The sequence below is a fragment of the Salmo salar genome, chromosome ssa26, assembly GCF_905237065.1.
Source record: "Salmo salar chromosome ssa26, Ssal_v3.1, whole genome shotgun sequence".
In the NCBI taxonomy this organism is placed as follows: domain Eukaryota; kingdom Metazoa; phylum Chordata; class Actinopteri; order Salmoniformes; family Salmonidae; genus Salmo; species Salmo salar.
In genome coordinates, this window is record NC_059467.1 from 40,325,777 (window position 1) to 40,344,029 (window position 18,253).

General features: G+C 42.3%; 2 protein-coding genes across 2 annotated transcripts in view; both read right to left on the minus strand.

Annotated features, from left to right (window-relative positions):
• Window positions 1-190: 190 nt before the first annotated feature.
• Window positions 191-12,995, minus strand: LOC106587645 (sorting nexin-1). Its single transcript, XM_045708755.1, has 15 exons — window positions 12,839-12,995; window positions 6,914-7,073; window positions 6,698-6,819; window positions 5,803-5,869; window positions 5,116-5,159; window positions 4,736-4,877; window positions 4,491-4,569; window positions 4,193-4,268; window positions 3,966-4,079; window positions 3,607-3,700; window positions 3,280-3,485; window positions 2,500-2,643; window positions 2,314-2,394; window positions 2,134-2,205; window positions 191-1,994 (listed from the first exon to the last, which is right to left on the minus strand). Exons 1-15 carry the CDS (start codon window positions 12,953-12,955, stop codon window positions 1,944-1,946), a joined length of 1,569 nt encoding a protein of 522 aa, XP_045564711.1. The 5' UTR covers window positions 12,956-12,995; the 3' UTR covers window positions 191-1,943.
• A 2,752-nt stretch (window positions 12,996-15,747) lies between these two features.
• Window positions 15,748-18,253, minus strand: part of neo1a (neogenin 1a) — a 291,539-nt gene continuing 289,033 nt past the window's right edge. Inside the window, exon 28 of the mRNA XM_045708311.1 lies at window positions 15,748-18,074. Within this exon, the coding sequence (XP_045564267.1) occupies window positions 17,991-18,074 (84 nt within the window). The 3' untranslated portion in view covers window positions 15,748-17,990. The remainder of the gene's footprint in view (window positions 18,075-18,253) is intronic.

Below are 18,253 nucleotides of genomic sequence, written 5' to 3' on the forward strand. Positions count from 1 at the left end.
ATTTCAGTATATGACTTCAAATTATGTAACTCAATGGTTTTAACAATGCAATACATCTATAAAATGTATATTATGTGGATGGCCTATGTTTGAAACGATGCATCAAATAATCTCCATATGATATTCCCTGTCCTACATTTCTGGATACTGATAACATTTTATGGACAAAAAAACTGCCTCAAACATTAAACGAAGTTCAATCAATCATCTTTATTACTCCCTTCTATAGAATTTTCAGGAATATCTTATCTAAATGTGAGTGGTTACAAAAATAAAGCCCATCTTGAGGAAAAAGAACAGACACTCATATAAATGTTGGGTAAGAAAACTAAAGGAGTCAACACTTGTTATCACTATGCTTTCATCATCATTACACACTGCTAGTCAGTGCTGGATTTGGGTATAACCCCAACCGAAACTGAATACCGGCACCTAATTTTCTACTGCTTGAGTTCCTGCACCTTATATAGAATATTTAGTTCAAAAGTATTATGGAGTTCCTGCACCTTAATAACAGCACCAGCACCCAAAATGAGTACTGACACCTATTTCAGTCCAAGTCAAGCACTGTTGCGAGTTTATCAAAATTATGAGGAAACATGACCAGTGGTTTAAAGTACATAAGAAAAAAATACTTGGGTATGTGTACATTACTATTTATATTTGACTACTTTTACTCCACAACATTCCTAAAGATATGTACTACTCCCATACATTTACCCCGACACCCAAAAGAACTCGTTACATTTTGAATGCTGAGGCAGGATAGAATTATGGTCCAATTCACACACCTATCTATATAATGCATTGTCACCCCTACTGCCTCTGATCTGGAAGACTCATTAAGCACAAATACTGCTTTTGTAAATTATGTCTGAGTGTTGCAGTGCCGCAGTCTGTCTGTAAACAAATAAAAAACAAGAAAATCGTGCTGTCTGGTTTGCTTAATATAAGGAATTTTATGTATAGCATTGACTTTTACTCAAGTATGAACATTTAGTACTTTTTTTCAACCACTTGTACTTAAGTACATTTAAAACCAGATACCTTTAGACTTTTACTCAAGTAGTATTTTACTGGGTGACGTTTACTTTTATTTTAGTCATTTTTTATTGATTTATCTTTACTTTTACTCAAGTAGGACGATTGAGTACTTTTTCCAACACTGAACATGACACATTTCACAATCACACTGAATTCAATGAGGCTACATGTTTGAACACAGATGTAAAAATATACTGATGGTTAGTTCAGAAAGACTGTTGTTGATCCTAATTATTTGAGGTCACAGATGTATATCAACTGATGATCAAACAATGGTGAACACGCACAAAGACACAGGCAGGCACACTCATCTGATGGGTCACCATAAACATACACTCCATGCTTCTATTATTTTGTCCCTTCACTGTAATTCTGGAAATGCACAAATTGAGGACCGTTGGTATTAGTCCGTCTATCAGTTTGAATGAGCTCTCTAGTCAAAGTGGTATTTCACACGACACACACAATTTACTACATTCCCCCATGCGTTTGTGGATCCAAAAGTTATTTCATGAGCTTTTGTAAACAGTTATGAACTGCCCTCCACTGTAAACAAACACTACTACTGTAGGGAAGTACCTCAAAATGTGAACACTTTAGGATTAGAAAGTCAAACTCTTCCTATCTGAGTAAGGGTGGCCCAAGAACACAGAGTAAAAAATATCCCACTTACATGTTTACATAGAAAAGCTATACTGTCAAATGAATCTCTGTTGAATAGATACATTGTGCCGATGTAGAGCATACTGAAAAGCTGGAAAATAAATCAGTAATGCGAAAATAATATGGTTGAGCTGTAGAGTAGTTGTCTCCTCTGTTGCATTGTCTTCTGGGTACATAGTCAAGAGGTAAAGTGTTCAAAAAGGCAGTCGTTCTCTTCCTAACGTCCCCAAGCCTCATCATGCTATCGCTTTTGCTTCAGGCAGGAATGCTTCCCAGAACTTTACGAGCTAGATCCAAGAGGGAGAAAAGTGAAAAGAGACCACATCAATATCTGGAGTATAAAGGCCAACATTTCAAGCAAACAGTTACATGAACACACACATATTTGAAGAGAGATTTAAATAATAATAGAAGAGTATGGATTACCCGCTGTTGAGACTGTAGAAGAGACTCCAGATATTTCACTATCTGGCTTTTGAAGTCCTTGGACTTCTCTTTCTGTTAGATGGAGGGGAAGAAAATAACTGTCATGTAGATTTTCTCATGCAAAACTATCCTGAATACAGCAGCACGATGTTGCTCAAATGCAAAAAAAACTAGCCTTACCTCAAACCTGAGGAATTCCTTGCGAACGGTTACAGAGATCCTGTCAAAATCCCTCTCGTACTGAGTGACTTTACCCTCCCACTGTGAAAGACATGAGGGGAATAAGGAGAGTTTAACGTGGAAATAGAAGTCAAAGCAATACCACCTCCCTTTAAGCATGCATTACCACAGTGCTGGCTCCTGTACCTCAGTGATCTCCTCTTTGGCCTGTTGTAGTTTGTCAGGCTTGTTGGCCCACAGAAGCTTTGCCTCAACCTCCCTCTTCTTCTGCAGGGTGCTCTGAGCCTCCTGCCAGCGCTGCCACGTTTTCATGCGCTGCTCAAAACAGCCCTGTGGACAACATAACGAGAATGCCCAAATTTGGCGCACAGCACAAGTTCAGGACAAAATCTGCGCCACATCAATTTCACATCGAGGGCACACAGATTCTAGCTAGTAGCTACCCAATTTAGCACCAAAGCTAGCATTGTCTGCACTAATCTTCCATTGACATTTTGGATTTACTAATCCAGTCATTGTAGTCGTAGTGTTCTATTTAAAATTCAGGCCATAGAATGAAGTTTCCGTACCCTGACGGCCCCTAGTAGGCGGATGTAGAATTAAGTTTCCGTACCCTGACGGCTCCAAGTAGGAGGATGTAGAATGAAGTTTCCGTACCCTGACGGCCCCTAGTAGGCGGATGTAGAATTAAGTTTCCGTACCCTGACGGCTCCAAGTAGGAGGATGTAGAATTAAGTTTCCGTACCCTGACGGCCCCTAGTAGGCGGATGTAGAATTAAGTTTCCGTACCCTGACGGCCCCTAGTAGGCGGATGTAGAATTAAGTTTCCGTACCCTGACGGCTCCAAGTAGGAGGATGTAGAATGAAGTTTCCGTACCCTGACGGCCCCTAGTAGGCGGATTGTAGAATTACGTTTCCGTACCCTGACGGCCCCTAGTAGGCGGATGTAGAATGAAGTTTCCGTACCCTGACGGCTCCAAGTAGGCGGATGTAGTCGGCCAGCAGCTCGGCCAAGATGAAGAAGTCACTGGCCGCCTGCTCCTGGTGTAGCGTCTCCATCTTGTCCTCCACCTCGGCCAGTTGGGAGAGGGCCCGGGACAGAGCTGTGTTGTCCTCCGAGTTGCCCAGCATGGCCATGCTCTTGGCCAACACTGCTGTGTTCCCGCAGAGCTCTGACAAAACAACAGATATACCAGGGTCACAAATAAAAAAAATAACATCTGCTCTGCTTTAAAGCTCCAATCTTATCAAAAGGGTTTTAAAGCAGACATCTCTTTTTTCTGTGAATCTCACCCTTTCTGTGGTTGACCAGGGAGTCCACCACCGCATGGAGTTTCCTCAGCTGCAGCTCCTCGCTCTCCACCTCCTGCAGTTTGTTGTCAAACCACTGGAACACAAAGCAACGTGGGAGGAACAATCAGGCAACCAATCAACACCAATTAAACTAATTTGAATGACAAAGGCGACTTATCAACCCAAAGCTTTACAGAGGCATACGCATCCTTTTTAGCAGACAGTAAAGAAAAAGCTCATATTTTTACAGAAGAAAAAAAAAAAGCTAAAGCTCCAACATTAACTTAGATAACTGACTTTATTGCTATGATTTCATGTTTGGCATTTGAGTAAATCAACCAGAACAGTGATTGTCTTACAGCGTCCGAGTCGCTGATCTTGATGGTCATCTTACTGACAGCATCAGATGCTCTGTTGATCATCTTCAGGAAGCCAGCTCCACTCAGTGTGTGTGTACCCACCGCCCTAGGCAGCTGACACAGACACACACACGCACGCATACACACACACAAGCACACACGCAAATTAATGCATGATTCCAGTAGTCTGTGACAGTATTGACAGCTAATGACTGAAGAGCACCTACCTCGTCCCTTTCCAGGAACTCTCTGACATCAGGGTCTTGTAACAGGGACGGGTGACACACTACTCTCTGCAGGTACCTAGAAAATCCCACAAATATCAACGGGCTAGACTACAGGGAGGAAACAATGCAATGCCTGCCATAGCAATGAAGATACAGCAATACATTCTTAACAAAAGCAAAGGAATATGACAAATATCAACAGGCTAATATAAAACACAATCTGAACATGATACTTCACCGTACTGTACATGCAAAGTCTGAGTACAATAATGGTAAAAGGTGCTGCTTCAGGTTCTACCTCTCCAGAGCCGCTCTCCTCCTCTCCACAAAGTCAGCCGAGGAAGAGTCCTCCTTTCCCACCTTCACTTTGGTCATCCCTAGGGAGTCAAAACATGGTGTTACTAGTGTCTTTCTGTATTTTATGTGCCGTGATCAATACCCTGCACCTGTGAAATCTACCGGGTTTGCATACTATGCCTGCAACCAGTGGTTTTGTTTTTGAGACTGGCTGGCAGACGTGAACTGACAAATGTAGTTCCATACCCACAACGCTCTTCTCTGGTGGTGGAGGGATGATACAGCCGTTCAGGGAGTGCTTCACCGACAGCTTCTCATACAGCCCAAGGAAATCACTGAACCTCCTCCACACCGAGAATGTCCTGTTTCTGAACATGGGTAATGTAGTCTAGGGGGTGGAATTAGTGAGGCTTAGTATCAGTTTGCGCAAGACAAAATCACAAGTTCTGATTTCATAGAGGACACTGGCAGAAGTAGGCCTACTCAAAACAAGCAGAGTAATTCCTTCAAATTGTTCATGGTCACAGTGCAAAGTATAGAATAAATGGTTTGGGAGTACTACTATAAACATGACCAAAACAAGTTGTTTAAAAAGTCCTGATTTTGCTACTGCAGAAGTTACATACCCGAGTGGACACCTTGTAGGCCATGTAAGCGTTCATGCCATCTCCTAAAAGGGAAGATCAAATTGTCAGGTTACAGAGGTTGAGACAAAGTTTAGTGTCAAATACGAAATCAGAGACAGGAAAATGACACACAAAATGTAAAAATAAGAAAAAACAGGCATATCCTGGCTACAACCCTCCAGGACCAAGAGTGAACAACATTAAAAACTAAACTGAGGTAAAGAGGTTTCAAGGATCTGGTCCTGGTCCGTCTTGAGTTCGCGGCATCTTGTGTATCCATGCTGTTCTGGCTCTTGTCGTAGCTAGCTAGCATGCCTGCCATCTTCTGTGAGGCTTTGATATTCCGTCTTCTGTTGTCTTTCTGTTGTGTTCTTCCCATTCAACTTGACAAAAACAAAACTCTCAACTTGCCATGTGTAGCTAAAGCTATAGTTAGTTTCTTGCTACATTGATAGCCAATATTAGACTCCTAACCACCTAACCCTCAAAGTTGCTTGGACAAGCAAGAAAACACTCCCTCTCACAGCGACGCCATCTTGGCTTCCTACTTTAAAAACTAAATTCAATTGAGAGGAAGATGAGATAATTACATCATAGCTTCCATGGATTCAACCACAATACACACTTCCAATGCTTCTAAATGGCAAAACATTAGTTCAAAGTTAGTGAGAAAAAAATATTCCTTACCAATCTTCTCTGGATTGGTGACAGCAATGTCCATGTCAAAGCTGTCCTCATCCTTTTCCTCTTCCAACTGAATTGGTGGAAATGAGCTGGTTAACAACAAGACTTCGGGAAATTGCACTTACATTTACTGTAATTACTCTCTCTCTTTTGCTAATGCTGCATAGAGAAACAATGTTGAAAACGTTTGGGGTTTTGCTACTCTGATAAGGTCAGCAGTGTTCCCTATCCCCTATATCTGTCTTTTGAGGGCTGATAATAATTATGGGACGGCATAATGGTCCTCCAAAGCAACAAGCAGCAGACAACACCATATTACATTAAACTCAACTGTGGTGGAATTTGTTGGGCATGTCCTGTTGTAGCCTACCTGCTCCATAGACCTGGATTGTGTTGCTGATGTCCTGTTGTAGCCTACCTGCTCCATAGACCTGGGTTGTGTTGCTGATGTCCTGTTGTAGCCTACCTGCTCCATAGACCTGGGTTGTGTTGCTGATGTCCTGTTGTAGCCTACCTGCTCCATAGACCTGGATTGTGTTGCTGATGTCCTGTTGTAGCCTACCTGCTCCATAGACCTGGATTGTGTTGCTGATGTCCTGTTGTAGCCTACCTGCTCCATAGACCTGGGTTGTGTTGCTGATGTCCTGTTGTAGCCTACCTGCTCCATAGACCTGGATTGTGTTGCTGATGTCCTGTTGTAGCCTACCTGCTCCATAGACCTGGATTGTGTTGCTGATGTCCTGTTGTAGCCTACCTGCTCCATAGACCTGGATTGTGTTGCTGATGTCCTGTTGTAGCCTACCTGCTCCATAGACCTGGGTTGTGTTGCTGATGTCCTGTTGTAGCCTACCTGCTCCATAGACCTGGGTTGTGTTGCTGATGTCCTGTTGTAGCCTACCTGCTCCATAGACTTGGGTTGTGTTGCTGATAGTGTAAGTGACGGGGTGAATTCAGCTCCAGAGGTCTTGGCTGTGGTGCTGGGGTTCTCCATGGACAGCTCCACCGAGGCCTCTGAGTGGACTTACAACATAAGCAAGGACGTCACAGGGAGATGAACCAATTCTGCTCTTCAGTCTAGTAGGGGTAATAATAAAAGATAAAAATGATAACATACCTGCAAATAGATCATTCTCATTGTCTGAATGGACACCGTTGGACTTAGAGGTTGTGATGGAACTGTTGACAGCGGTGTTGGTTTCTTCTTCACTGAAGAGGTCAGCTGGTTCTTCACCATTGGCTGTGTCAGGCTGAAAGGACTCTGCAACAGGGTTGCTCTGAAGGGTAATACAAAAATATCAATAAAGAGTACAGCAGTTAGAATTGAGGGTATTTAAACAGGTCACTTTTTTAGTGCCGGCGTTTAAACCTTTCACATACAAGGAGAAGCCCAAACCACAATATTTGTGTGAGGTGGACTTGGGTTATCAGTGAAAAGGGGCCAGGTCAGTTGACTGTGACAAAGGCAATTATTTAAAAAAAAACGTAACTTCATATTCATCTCCAGCCCGACAGCAACATATGAAAATGGTGCATTTGTGTTTGAAGTAAAAGAGATAGAAGGAAGATAAGTGGGGTTTTTTACTCAAAAACATATAAACCCACCATGTTCACATGTTGATGTTGGGGGTGGTGTTGGAGATGATGAATTTAGTGTTGAAAAATAGTGAATTGTCCCTTTAGTTATGTATTACATTGCTGTACTACAATGATGCAACAGAATACATGGGCCTACATAGCCACAGGTCCATTACTATCAAACTCATTTTTGTCCAAAATGAAGGTGGGGGTAACTGCTCAAATGTGGACTGATGTCCACTATGGAATTTGAAGACAATTTCTCATATTTTCCTTTATTTGGGTGGAAACAAGTGTGTGTCCAACTGAAGATAGATACAGTGGGGAGAACATTTGATACACTGCCGATTTTGCAGGTTTTCCTACTTACAAAGCATGTAGAGGTCTGTAATTTTTATCATAGGTACACTTCAACTGTGAGAGACGGAATCTAAAACAAAAATCCCGAAAATCACATTGTATGATTTTTAAGTAATTCATTTGCATTTTATTGCATGACATAATTATTTGATCACCTACCAACCAGTATGCATTCCGGCTCTCACAGACCTGTTCGTTTTTCTTTAAGAAGCCCTCATGTGTTCCACTCATTACCTGTATTAACTGCACCTGTTTGAACTCGTTACCTGTATAAAAGACACTTGTCCACACACTCAATCAAACAAACAGACTCCAACCTCTCCACAATGGCCAAGACCAGAGAGCTGTGTAAGGACATCAGGGATGAAATTGTAGACCTGCACAAGGCTGGGATGGGCTACAGGACAATAGGCAAGCAGCTTGGTGAGAAGGCAACAACTGTTGGCGCAATTATTAGAAAATGGAAGAAGTTCAAGATGACGGTCAATCACCCTCAGTCTGGGGCTCCATGCAAGATCTCACCTCGTGGGGCATCAATGATCATGAGGAAGGTGAGGGATCAGCCCAGAACTAAACGTCAGGACCTGGTCAATGACCTGAAGAGAGCTGGGACCACAGTCTCAAAGAAAACCATTAGTAACACACTATGCCGTCATGGATTAAAATCCTGCAGAACACGCAAGGTCCCCCTGCTCAAGCCAGCGCATGTCCAGGCCCGTCTGAAGTTTGCCAATGACCATCTGGATGAATGGGAGAAGGTCATGTGGTCTGATGAGACAAAAATATAGCTTTTTGGTCTAAACTCCACTCGCCGTGTTTGGAGGAAGAAGAAGGATGAGTACAACCCCAAGAACACCATCCTAACCCTGAAGTATGGAGGTGAAACATCATTCTTTGGGGATGCTTTTCTGCAAAGGGGACAGGACGACTGCACCGTATTGAGGGGAGGATGGATGGGGCCATGTATCGCGAGATCTTGGCCAACAACCTCCTTACCTCAGTAAGAGCATTGAAGATGGGTCGTGGCTGGGTCTTCCAGCATGACAACGACATGAAACACACAGCCAGGGCAATTAAGGCGTGGCTTCGTAAGAAGCATCTCAAGGTCCTGGAGTGGCCTAGCCAGTCTCCTGACCTGAACCCAATAGAAAATCTTTGGAGGGAGCTGAAAGTCCATATTGCCCAGCGACAGCCCCGAAACCTGAAGGATCTGGATAAGGTCTGTATGGAGGAGTGGGCCAAAATCCCTGCTGCAGGGTGTGCAAACCTGGTCAAGAACTACAGGAAACGTATGATCTCTAATTGCAAACAAAGGTTTCTGTACCAAATATTAAGTTCTGCTTTTCTGATGTATCAAATACTTATGTCATGCAATAAAATGCAAATTAATTACTTAAAAATCATAATGTGATTTTTCTGGATTTGTTTTAGATTCCATCTCTCACAGTTGAAGTGTACCTATGATAAAAATTAGACCTCTACATGTTTTGTAAGTAGGAAGACCTGCAAAATCAGCAGTGTATCAAATACTTGTTCTCCCCACTGTATTAGTAGAACTAGCTAGCCAACGTGCAGTGAAGTTGTAAAAATAGAACCGATTTAACAAGCTAGTTAGTTATGTTATCAGCTGCCCGGTCCTGGACAAGAGTGAGGTCAATCATTGCCCAGATAGGCTAAAATCATAACAGAATTAGCCACCTTGGCTAGCTACACTAAGGATTAGCAACAATAGCATCAGCTGTTCCGGACGACTGTGTGATCACGCTCTCCGTAGCTGACGTGCGTAAGACCTTTAAACAGGTCAACATACACAAGGCTGCAGGTCCAGACGGATTACCAGGACGTGTGCTCCGGGCATGTGCTGACCAACTGGCAGGGGTCTTCACTGACATTTTCAACACGTCCCTGATTGAGTCTGTAATACCAACTGTTTCAAGCAGACCACCATAGTCCCTGTGCCCAAGAACACAAAGGCAACCTGCCTAAATGACTACAGAACCGTAGCACTCACGTTCGTAGCCATAAAGTGCTTTTAAAGGTTGGTAATGGCTCACATCAACACCATTATCCCATAAACCCTAGACCCATTCCAATATGCATACCGCCCAAACAGATCCACAGATGATGCAATCTCTATTGCACTTCACACTGCCCTTTCCCACCTGGACAAAATGAACACTTATGTGAGAATGCTATTCGTTGAGTACAGCTCAGCGTTCAACACAATAGTATCCTCAAAGCTCATCACTAAGCTAAGGATCCTGGGACCAAACACCTCCCTCTGCAACTGGATCCTGGACTTCCTACGGACCGCCCCCAGGTGGTGAGGGTAGGTAGCAACACATCTGCCACGCTGATCCTCAACACTGGAGCTCCCCAAGGGTGCGTGCTTAGTCCCCTCCTGTACTCCCTGTTCACCCACGACTGCGTGGCCAGGCACGACTCCAACACCATCATTAAGTTTGCAGACGACACAACAGTGGTAGGCCTGATCACCGACAACAACGAGACAGCCTATAGGGAAGAGGTCAGAGACCTGGCCGGGTGGTGCCAGAATAACAACCTATCCCTCAACGTAACCAAGACTAAGTAGATGATTGTGGACTACAGGAAAAGGAGGACCGAGCACGCCCCCATTCTCATCGACGGGGCTGTAGTGGAGCAGGTTGAGAGCTTCAAGTTCCTTGGTGTCCACATCAACAACAAACTAGAATGGTCCAAACACACCAAGACAGTCGTGAAGAGGGCACGACAAAGCCTATTCCCCCTTAGGAAACTAAAAAGATTTCGCATGGGTCCCCAGATCCTCAAAAGGTTCTACAGGTGCAACATCGAGAGCATCCTGACTGGTTGCATCACTTCCTGGTACGGCAATTGCTCGGCCTATGACCGCAAGGCACTACAGAGGGTAGTGCGTACGGCCCAGTACATCACTGGGGCTAAGCTGCCTGCCATTCAGGACCTCTACACCAGGCGGTGTCAGAGGAAGGCCCTAAAAATTGTCAAAGACCCCAGTCATAGACTGTTCTCTCTACTACGGCATGGCAAGCGGTACCGGAGTGCCAAGTCTAGGACGAAAAGGCTTCTCAACAGTTTTTACCCCCAAGCCATAAGACTCCTGAACAGGTAATCAAATGGCTACCCAGACTATTTGCATTGTGTGCCTCCCCAACCCCTTTTTTACGCTGCTCTGTTTATCATATGCATAGTCACTTTAACTATACATTCATGTACATACTACCTCAATTGGGCCGACCAACCAGTGCTCCCGCACATTGGCTAACCAGGCTATCTGCATTGTGTCCCACCCACCACCCCCTCTTTTACTCTACTGCTACTCTCTGTTCATCATATATGCATAGTCACTTTAACCATATGTACATACTACTTCAATCAGCCTGACTAACCCGTGTCTGTATGTAGCCACGCTACTTGTATTGCCTCGCTACTGTATATAGCCTGTCTTTTTACTGTTGTTTTATTTCTTTTACTTACCTATTGTTCACCTAATACCTTTTTTGTACTATTGGTTAGAGCCTGTAAGTAAGCATTTCACTGTAAGGTCTACACCTGTTGTATTCGGAGCACGTGACAAAAACTTTGATTTGAGAATTAGCCACCTTGGCTAGCTACACCTGTGTGAAGCTAGCCACACTAAGGATTAGCAACAATAGTGGAATTTGCGGTTCAAAATAAAAGTGCCCCATTAAAAGAGATTCAAACGAATACAAATAGTGGAATAATTCCATATTTGGACTAGTTAATGCTAAACAAGGTCGGATGTTATACAGATTCAAGACAATAATTAGTTAATTTGACCCAAAGCAATACAAATCAGTTGAAATCGCACTGTGGATGTATTAGACTTTAGAATTGCATTTGTGGCATACTTATATGCACTATACAGCCTAACCTAAGGATGTTGCACCCATGAAATGGGGTATCAGCCTACTGAGTGACACTCACAGAATACAACTGTGTAGCGTTTACACACATATTAGCGTTCTGTGAATGTCACATCCTTAGGTTAGGCTGTACATAGCCTCTACGAATCCGAGCGTGTCAGACTCTTCTCTCATCTCTAACATGTAGGCTCACTTTTTATGAACAGTCATAAGACAGAACGTTGAATAAACTTAATTTAAACATACTTTACCTCATTTTCTCCTTATATAGGAGGTAATCTGAGACAGACTATCCACAGAGTAGTGTTATTAACCCGACTTTCAGTACACTGGTCTGAATATCGGTTTGTATTTCTGGATTGTATTTCCAACACTGACGCAATTCGCATGACTTGGACAATATATCAACAATGGCCGAGCTTAACCGAAGTATAGACCGGACGTTGGGACGGAACGTGCTTTATTCGACAATGTTCGATTACATTCGGCTATTGTTTACATATTGTGCATCACGTGAAATGCTAAGGAGACGGAAAATACAAGTGACAGAATTTACAGGTGCTGGAAAAAGTTGTGGAGATCAAATGTCCACAGTAAATCATTGTTTACTTGACTTTTTGCTGCGCCGGTAGGTTCTGCACGGACAACCGGTAAAGTAACCTCATATCATTTTATTCAACATTCTAGCGTGCATAGATTTGCATATTTTTTACAGCGACTTCTTTCAGACGGATTATCCATGGAATAACCATGGTAACAGTGATGTTTAGCATTATCTAGCTAGTCCAAATTTAGCACGTTTCTACTATTTGTATGAAAGCGAACCAAACATTCCACTATTATGGTTAATCCTTTTTGTGACTAGCTTCACACAGGTAGATATCTAGGCTGGAGTGCAGCGCTTAATAAGTTAGTAATGGTTTGAGTGAGTGCAGCTTGCAGACTGCATTCAAAAAACAAAAGGAGTTAATGTCAGCAAGCTATCTACTGGATTGTACCAGAATGGAGACTTGAAGAGTTGTGCTTGACAGGTAGCTAGCTAATGTTAGCCTAGCTAGCTGGCTAAACGCCGTTCTGTAGTGTACAGGGCTACTAGCTTAGCTAGCAAGCTAACATTAGCATGCTATGGAATGGTGTACAGATCCGGCTTCAGTCAGGACAAGCTGTAGCTGGTATCATCTGATATGTCTAGTTCTTACATTGCCAACGAATATATCCTCCCCTTCGTCACTGTCTTCATCTGCCATTTCGGAAAGTGGGTCTTGGTTCTCTGCTCCAGGTAGAGGAGGGGGATTCCGCGGTGAGCTAGCCGCCATGATACGTCTGTAAGCGGAAGTGCAAAGTACTGTCTGGAGCGACACCTGCTGGTGATTAAACGGCAACAAGGAACGTCACAGACCTGTATTCTTTCTACTGTACTGTGTGACCAACTGTAAATGATGAAGCACATTGTAGAACATATCTAGCCTATATCATGTATTTCAACCGCCATTCTGTATTATATGTGATGTTTTTAATTACCATGTGGCTCCAGGTGTTAGGTTAGGCATGGGCTAAAGTGGCTGGCTGGGCCATAGAGTTTTTAAAAATGCACCTCTACCTTCTCCTTGAATTAATCACGAATTTGGACAGATGAAAGCGAGGGTCCTTACACCCTTCACCAATCCAGTCATGTATCATCAGCCACAACTTCTAGGAAGGACTCAAAGAAGCATGTATTTAAAAAGTATTCTGACAGAGCCATAAGGAAATTGGGCTGTGAAAGAGATCCTCTACATGTATTTGTTAGAAGAGAAACTCCCTCTGTCCCCTAGAGTCCTGACAAATTAACAGTTTGATAGCCATATTTGATCGTTTTTATATGGCTAAGGGAACAATAGCTCCAAAATTATCATTCAAAATCGTTTTATTTTTGATAGTCTAATTTACTGAACAATGATTCTTATTGATGACAGAAGTGTGTCCTTTGAAAACAGATACAAGTTCAAATGTAGACCTTCAGTCTAAGAGAAAACAAATTAAAAAGTCATAAAAAAAAAGTGTAATCAGACTGAGTGAGCCTAACCAGACTCCCTTTGTAGAAGCATTGGCCATGTTTTGTGTTTGTATGGTTTTTAATCAGAGGAAATCCATTCTCTTTCTTCCATGTATATCTTCATATGCCCATCAGTGTACTGTTGTCTAAAGAATTTGACACATTTATGACAGCAATATATTTTCTCCTCTTTGTCGATCTTGATATTTTTATGAAGGTTCTTCTTGTTGTGGAAGTGTTTGCCACAGTCATGGCAACAAAGTAGTTTCTCTTCAGTGAATTAACTGATGGCATTTTAGTGGCTGATATTAACCATTTTCCACACATAAAGCACAAAATGCTTTTTCTTCATATGCGCTTTTAAGACTTGAATTTCTGGTGTAGCATGAACCACAATCATTGCAGCAAAACGGTTTCTCCCGTTTGAAATGTCGTATGCTTGACCAAATGTCCGCTCTGACTACTGACCCGTGGAGAATGGACACCAAATTAAAACGGATGCATTTTGGTTCGTGCGGAGTGTGTGACGTGAAACGCCTGCTCTTTTCTAATTCGCTAAACGGATGGTTACGTAACCGTCCAAAGTTCAACTCAGATATTTTTGTACGTGAAAAATGGATTGAAATTGTACGGTTATGGACGCGTCATCTCCGCTGACCGTCAACGTACGACTTCCATTGAGAAACCATTGACAATTACAGATACGGATAGAAATCAAAGGGCCAGTCTGGCCTCGCCCTCAATGATTTGCCACTTTATTCGCATTGATGTGATTTGTCACCTGTGTGAGTTTACATGTTTGACCTCGTGACTGAAGGATTTGCCACATCGTTTACACCGATATGTTTTACCTGTGTGAATTCAATGATGAATTTTCAAATAACTTGCTTTTGCTGCACATCTGTATGATTTCTTCCCTGTGTGAGTCCTCATGACTGACCAGGTTTGTCTTGCCGATGAAGGATTTGTCACGTTCTACGCATTTATATCTGGCCAACACTATTAATAGATGTAATAATTGATAGGTAAAATACAGTATTGTTATGCAAGCCAAATAATTTGGGGGGTTAATATAGAATTGCCTGATGAAGTTAAGATCAATAGATCAAATTTAACAGTCCTCGATTTTCAGATGAGTTTCAAAGGAAGAGAACAATTTAATTTTCATTCATTTGCATAGAATGTGCTTTAAAAAGTCACCATAAGTGACCTCATTCAACAACAAAATCTCTCTCTTTGACTTGAGTATCTTCGGTCCCGACAGTCCTCTTCCTTCACTCTCCTACCCATTAACACTTACAATGTTGTCACAGAGATCTGGATTTACTGCCGAGAGTCACTGGTTAGTTCTGAAACTGTTCTTCAGCCCCATAAATGTGCACATCTTTTTACCTGTATGCATCTCACGTATTCCACTGGCTTGGTTAATTTAAAAGGTAGTAGCCTCATTTGGCTGGCTTGACAAGTTTATGCGACTTTATTTGGTTCATTTTTAAAAAGGGAAGTTTGGCTTGACGATGGCTGCAAAGACATTGCTAAGCGTATTTTCAGATCTAGGACCAGGCAAAGTAAACACATCTAGCGTCTCTCTGATCAAAGTGGCAATGTCTCCTCAGGTCACCTCCCTCCATTGACAATCACACCCCAGCCTATATATGGTTGACTCTCAGTATATGAAAGTGTTGCCTGTGCCAACAGGTCAATGACTGGTTACTGGTATTAAGCAGAGCTACAGTGAGTAGTATAGAGAATAAGTAAGGCAGGGTATGTACAGCAACCTGATCCTAGAGCATTTCGTATTTTTCTGTGCGTAAATCCTAGACGTTATAACGCCCATCCAGCCACCCTCCTTTTGTTTTTACCTTAAGTAACCACCTGTCTTGTTTCCATACAAACGTAACATATACTAATTTGAGTGTCCTGGATTTACATTTACTATGTTACACCTAGTCTATGAGGGCAGGCAGTAAGTCACCCATTAAAAAGTCTCATGGAGAAACAGATTGTCGTACATGCGTGGGCTTCAAACACACAACCAAGAAAATACGACATACATGACAAAACAGACAAGTAGAAACTTCAACTTTGTTAGTATTCATAATAGTTGGATACACAATGTATAAGAGCACCAATAAAAAAAAAAAAACTTTTTTTGTCAAATATTTAGTTTTTTTTTTTTTTTTTTTAAGCCACAGAATATTCTACAGAAAGCAAAGAGATCTCTGTACAGAAACAAGCAACAGAATACCTCATCAGCAGCACAGTAAAACCTGCTGCTCAATTTCATATCTCAAAAGCAAATGAACATTAAAACAAGACCAGCTGCCTGCTGCTAACCTAGGACAGACACTACGTTACGGAAACATCGCTTTTATATTTAAAACACAAGATATGGAAGAAATAGTTTTTTTTCAAAAATTGTGAAAAAGTGCAATACAGGCTTGACTGTCTACAACTTAATAGGTTATTCCCAACGGGTTAGCGTCCTGTCATTTTTTTCCTACGGTCCACTTTTTTTTTTTTTTTTTACATGTTCCTTTTGTATCCATAAGTAAAATCTCTTACAGTTATATTGACATTCATGACGATGTACATTATGAGAAACATGGTATTCACAAAAGTAGAGCATGTAACTAGGATTGCAATTACACTTCTTTGGGTAAGAGGGCAGATGAAAAACTAGCTTCTTACATTATCATATTTAATTTTTTACATTGGAATTGTGTACAGAACAAGTTTATTTTTTCTTCATACAAAACAAACTACATGTAAAAAAAAATCTGAATCTGGGAGTCCCATTCAATAGGCCAACATCGTTGCAAGTAGCATTTAAAAAGAGCGATGAAGCAGTGTTTCTTTAAGAGACCTCAGATAACAGTAAACACTTATCCTTGATTGAAAAACCTGGTTTTCACATGACAGAGAGAGATAAAGAGCAAAAAACAGACCTCTTCAACCAAATATTGGCTCTTGGAAACATGACATCCATTTCATAGCACTTTCATATGATATATTGCCATTCCATTGAAACGACTGACTGGGTAGGATGTGTGATTGCGGGGTGAGGCACTCCGAGTCCAGCAGCCTCCGGAGGGTTCATGTCCCACAGATGGTTCTGAAGGGTCACCAGCTAACAAGCCCTACTACTTGGCACTCCAAGGCCAGTCTGGCCTGAGAGTGGTGACGCTGCGTGTCAGAGGGATCACAGTGTAACTGGAAAACGTCCACAGAGGGCACAGTCATCTCCAATGTAAACGTACGGACACATTTCGTAAGGCTTTTTGAAACGGAGCCCCCATAAACAAAAAAAGACTGAACATTTCAATGTACAAAGGGGCAACACAATGCAAGAATCCATTCAAATGTAATGTACTAACACGCAAGGCATCTCCCCACAAGATATGAAAAGTGAGCGTTTGAGGGTCTATTTTGTCACTCTCCTCCCAAATAAAATGAAATGATTGGCTAGGCTAGGGGGGGAATAGAATGAGGCCGTTTTTTAAAAACATATGTACATATCTATACGGATATGTAAAAAAATACATGGCATATTAGAGAATAATAAGAGACTTGGCACAATATATAACACAGAGTAGGGAAAACAGACGTCATTGGATCAAAATGATAGCTATAAAATTACCGCTTTTATGGAAATGGAGGGGACTGTTGTCCAATGTTCACTTCACTGAAACAGGGCAATAGATATACAAAAACGCACAAATAAGTGACACTAATTAAACAAACACTGTGTTTAGATTGTGTTTCGTGAGCACCAACATGAAATACCGGCATATTTGACTCTTCCTCTTGACTTGGAATCACAATATGATGTCTGTCGGAGCAACCATAGGAGCGGTCTCCCGCAACCATAGGAGCGGTCTCCCCGGCAACCATAGGAGCGGTCTCCCCGGCAACCATAGGAGCGGTCTCCCCGGCAATCAAAGTATGAGAACAACCTTCTGATGCATTTCAGTTTTTTTGCTGAGAAAATTCACAATCTTCTGGTTGAAAGCGACCAATGTTAGATATCGTCTCTGAGAATGTTTCTTCATAAAAAGGTGAACTGTGTTTTTTAAATGGCCATCTCCTTCCTGAGACTGAGCAAGGTAAGCCAAAAGTTGAAAAGTTTCAGTTTAGATTTTTTGTTTGTCTTGAGTGGGGTGTGTAGGATCCATTGACGGTATACATTTTGTATCCGGGCATCAGGCTCCCAGTTTTCTGAGGGCTGGCAGTGTGTGTGTGTGTGTGTGTGTGTGTGTGTGTGTGTGTCTGCCTGTATGTGTGTGTGAGCAGCGTGGTGAGTGGGTGTGTGGTTCTCAGGCTGTGGTTATAGCGTTCAGGTCCTTCATCAGGTCCTCTAGGTGGGCCATCTCCTCTGTCAACTCATCAGGCTCGTAGCTCTGAGGGAAAGGAACAGGGTTACTGCGGGGAGCAAGGGAGGAACAGGAGGGGAGGGAGGCAAGGACCTGGGGAAGGGAGAGGAGAGGGTCAGTTTGTTTTTGGAGGGGGTGGGAGTAATGAGGTTTACAAAATAAAGGGTGGGTGAGGTGGGGATTTGGTCAATGGGACTGCAGCATGA

Coding starts and splice junctions, on each gene's coding strand:
- LOC106587645 (XM_045708755.1), bottom strand. CDS start 12,955: ATGGCGGCTAGCTCACCGCGGAATCCCCCTCCTCTACCTGGAGCAGAG. Junction 4,269..4,490: donor AGGAGAGCGGCTCTGGAGAG/GTAGAACCTGAA, acceptor GGGATTTTCTAG/GTACCTGCAGAGAGTAGTGT. Junction 1,995..2,133: donor TTCTACAGTCTCAACAGCGG/GTAATCCATACT, acceptor TCTTGGATCTAG/CTCGTAAAGTTCTGGGAAGC.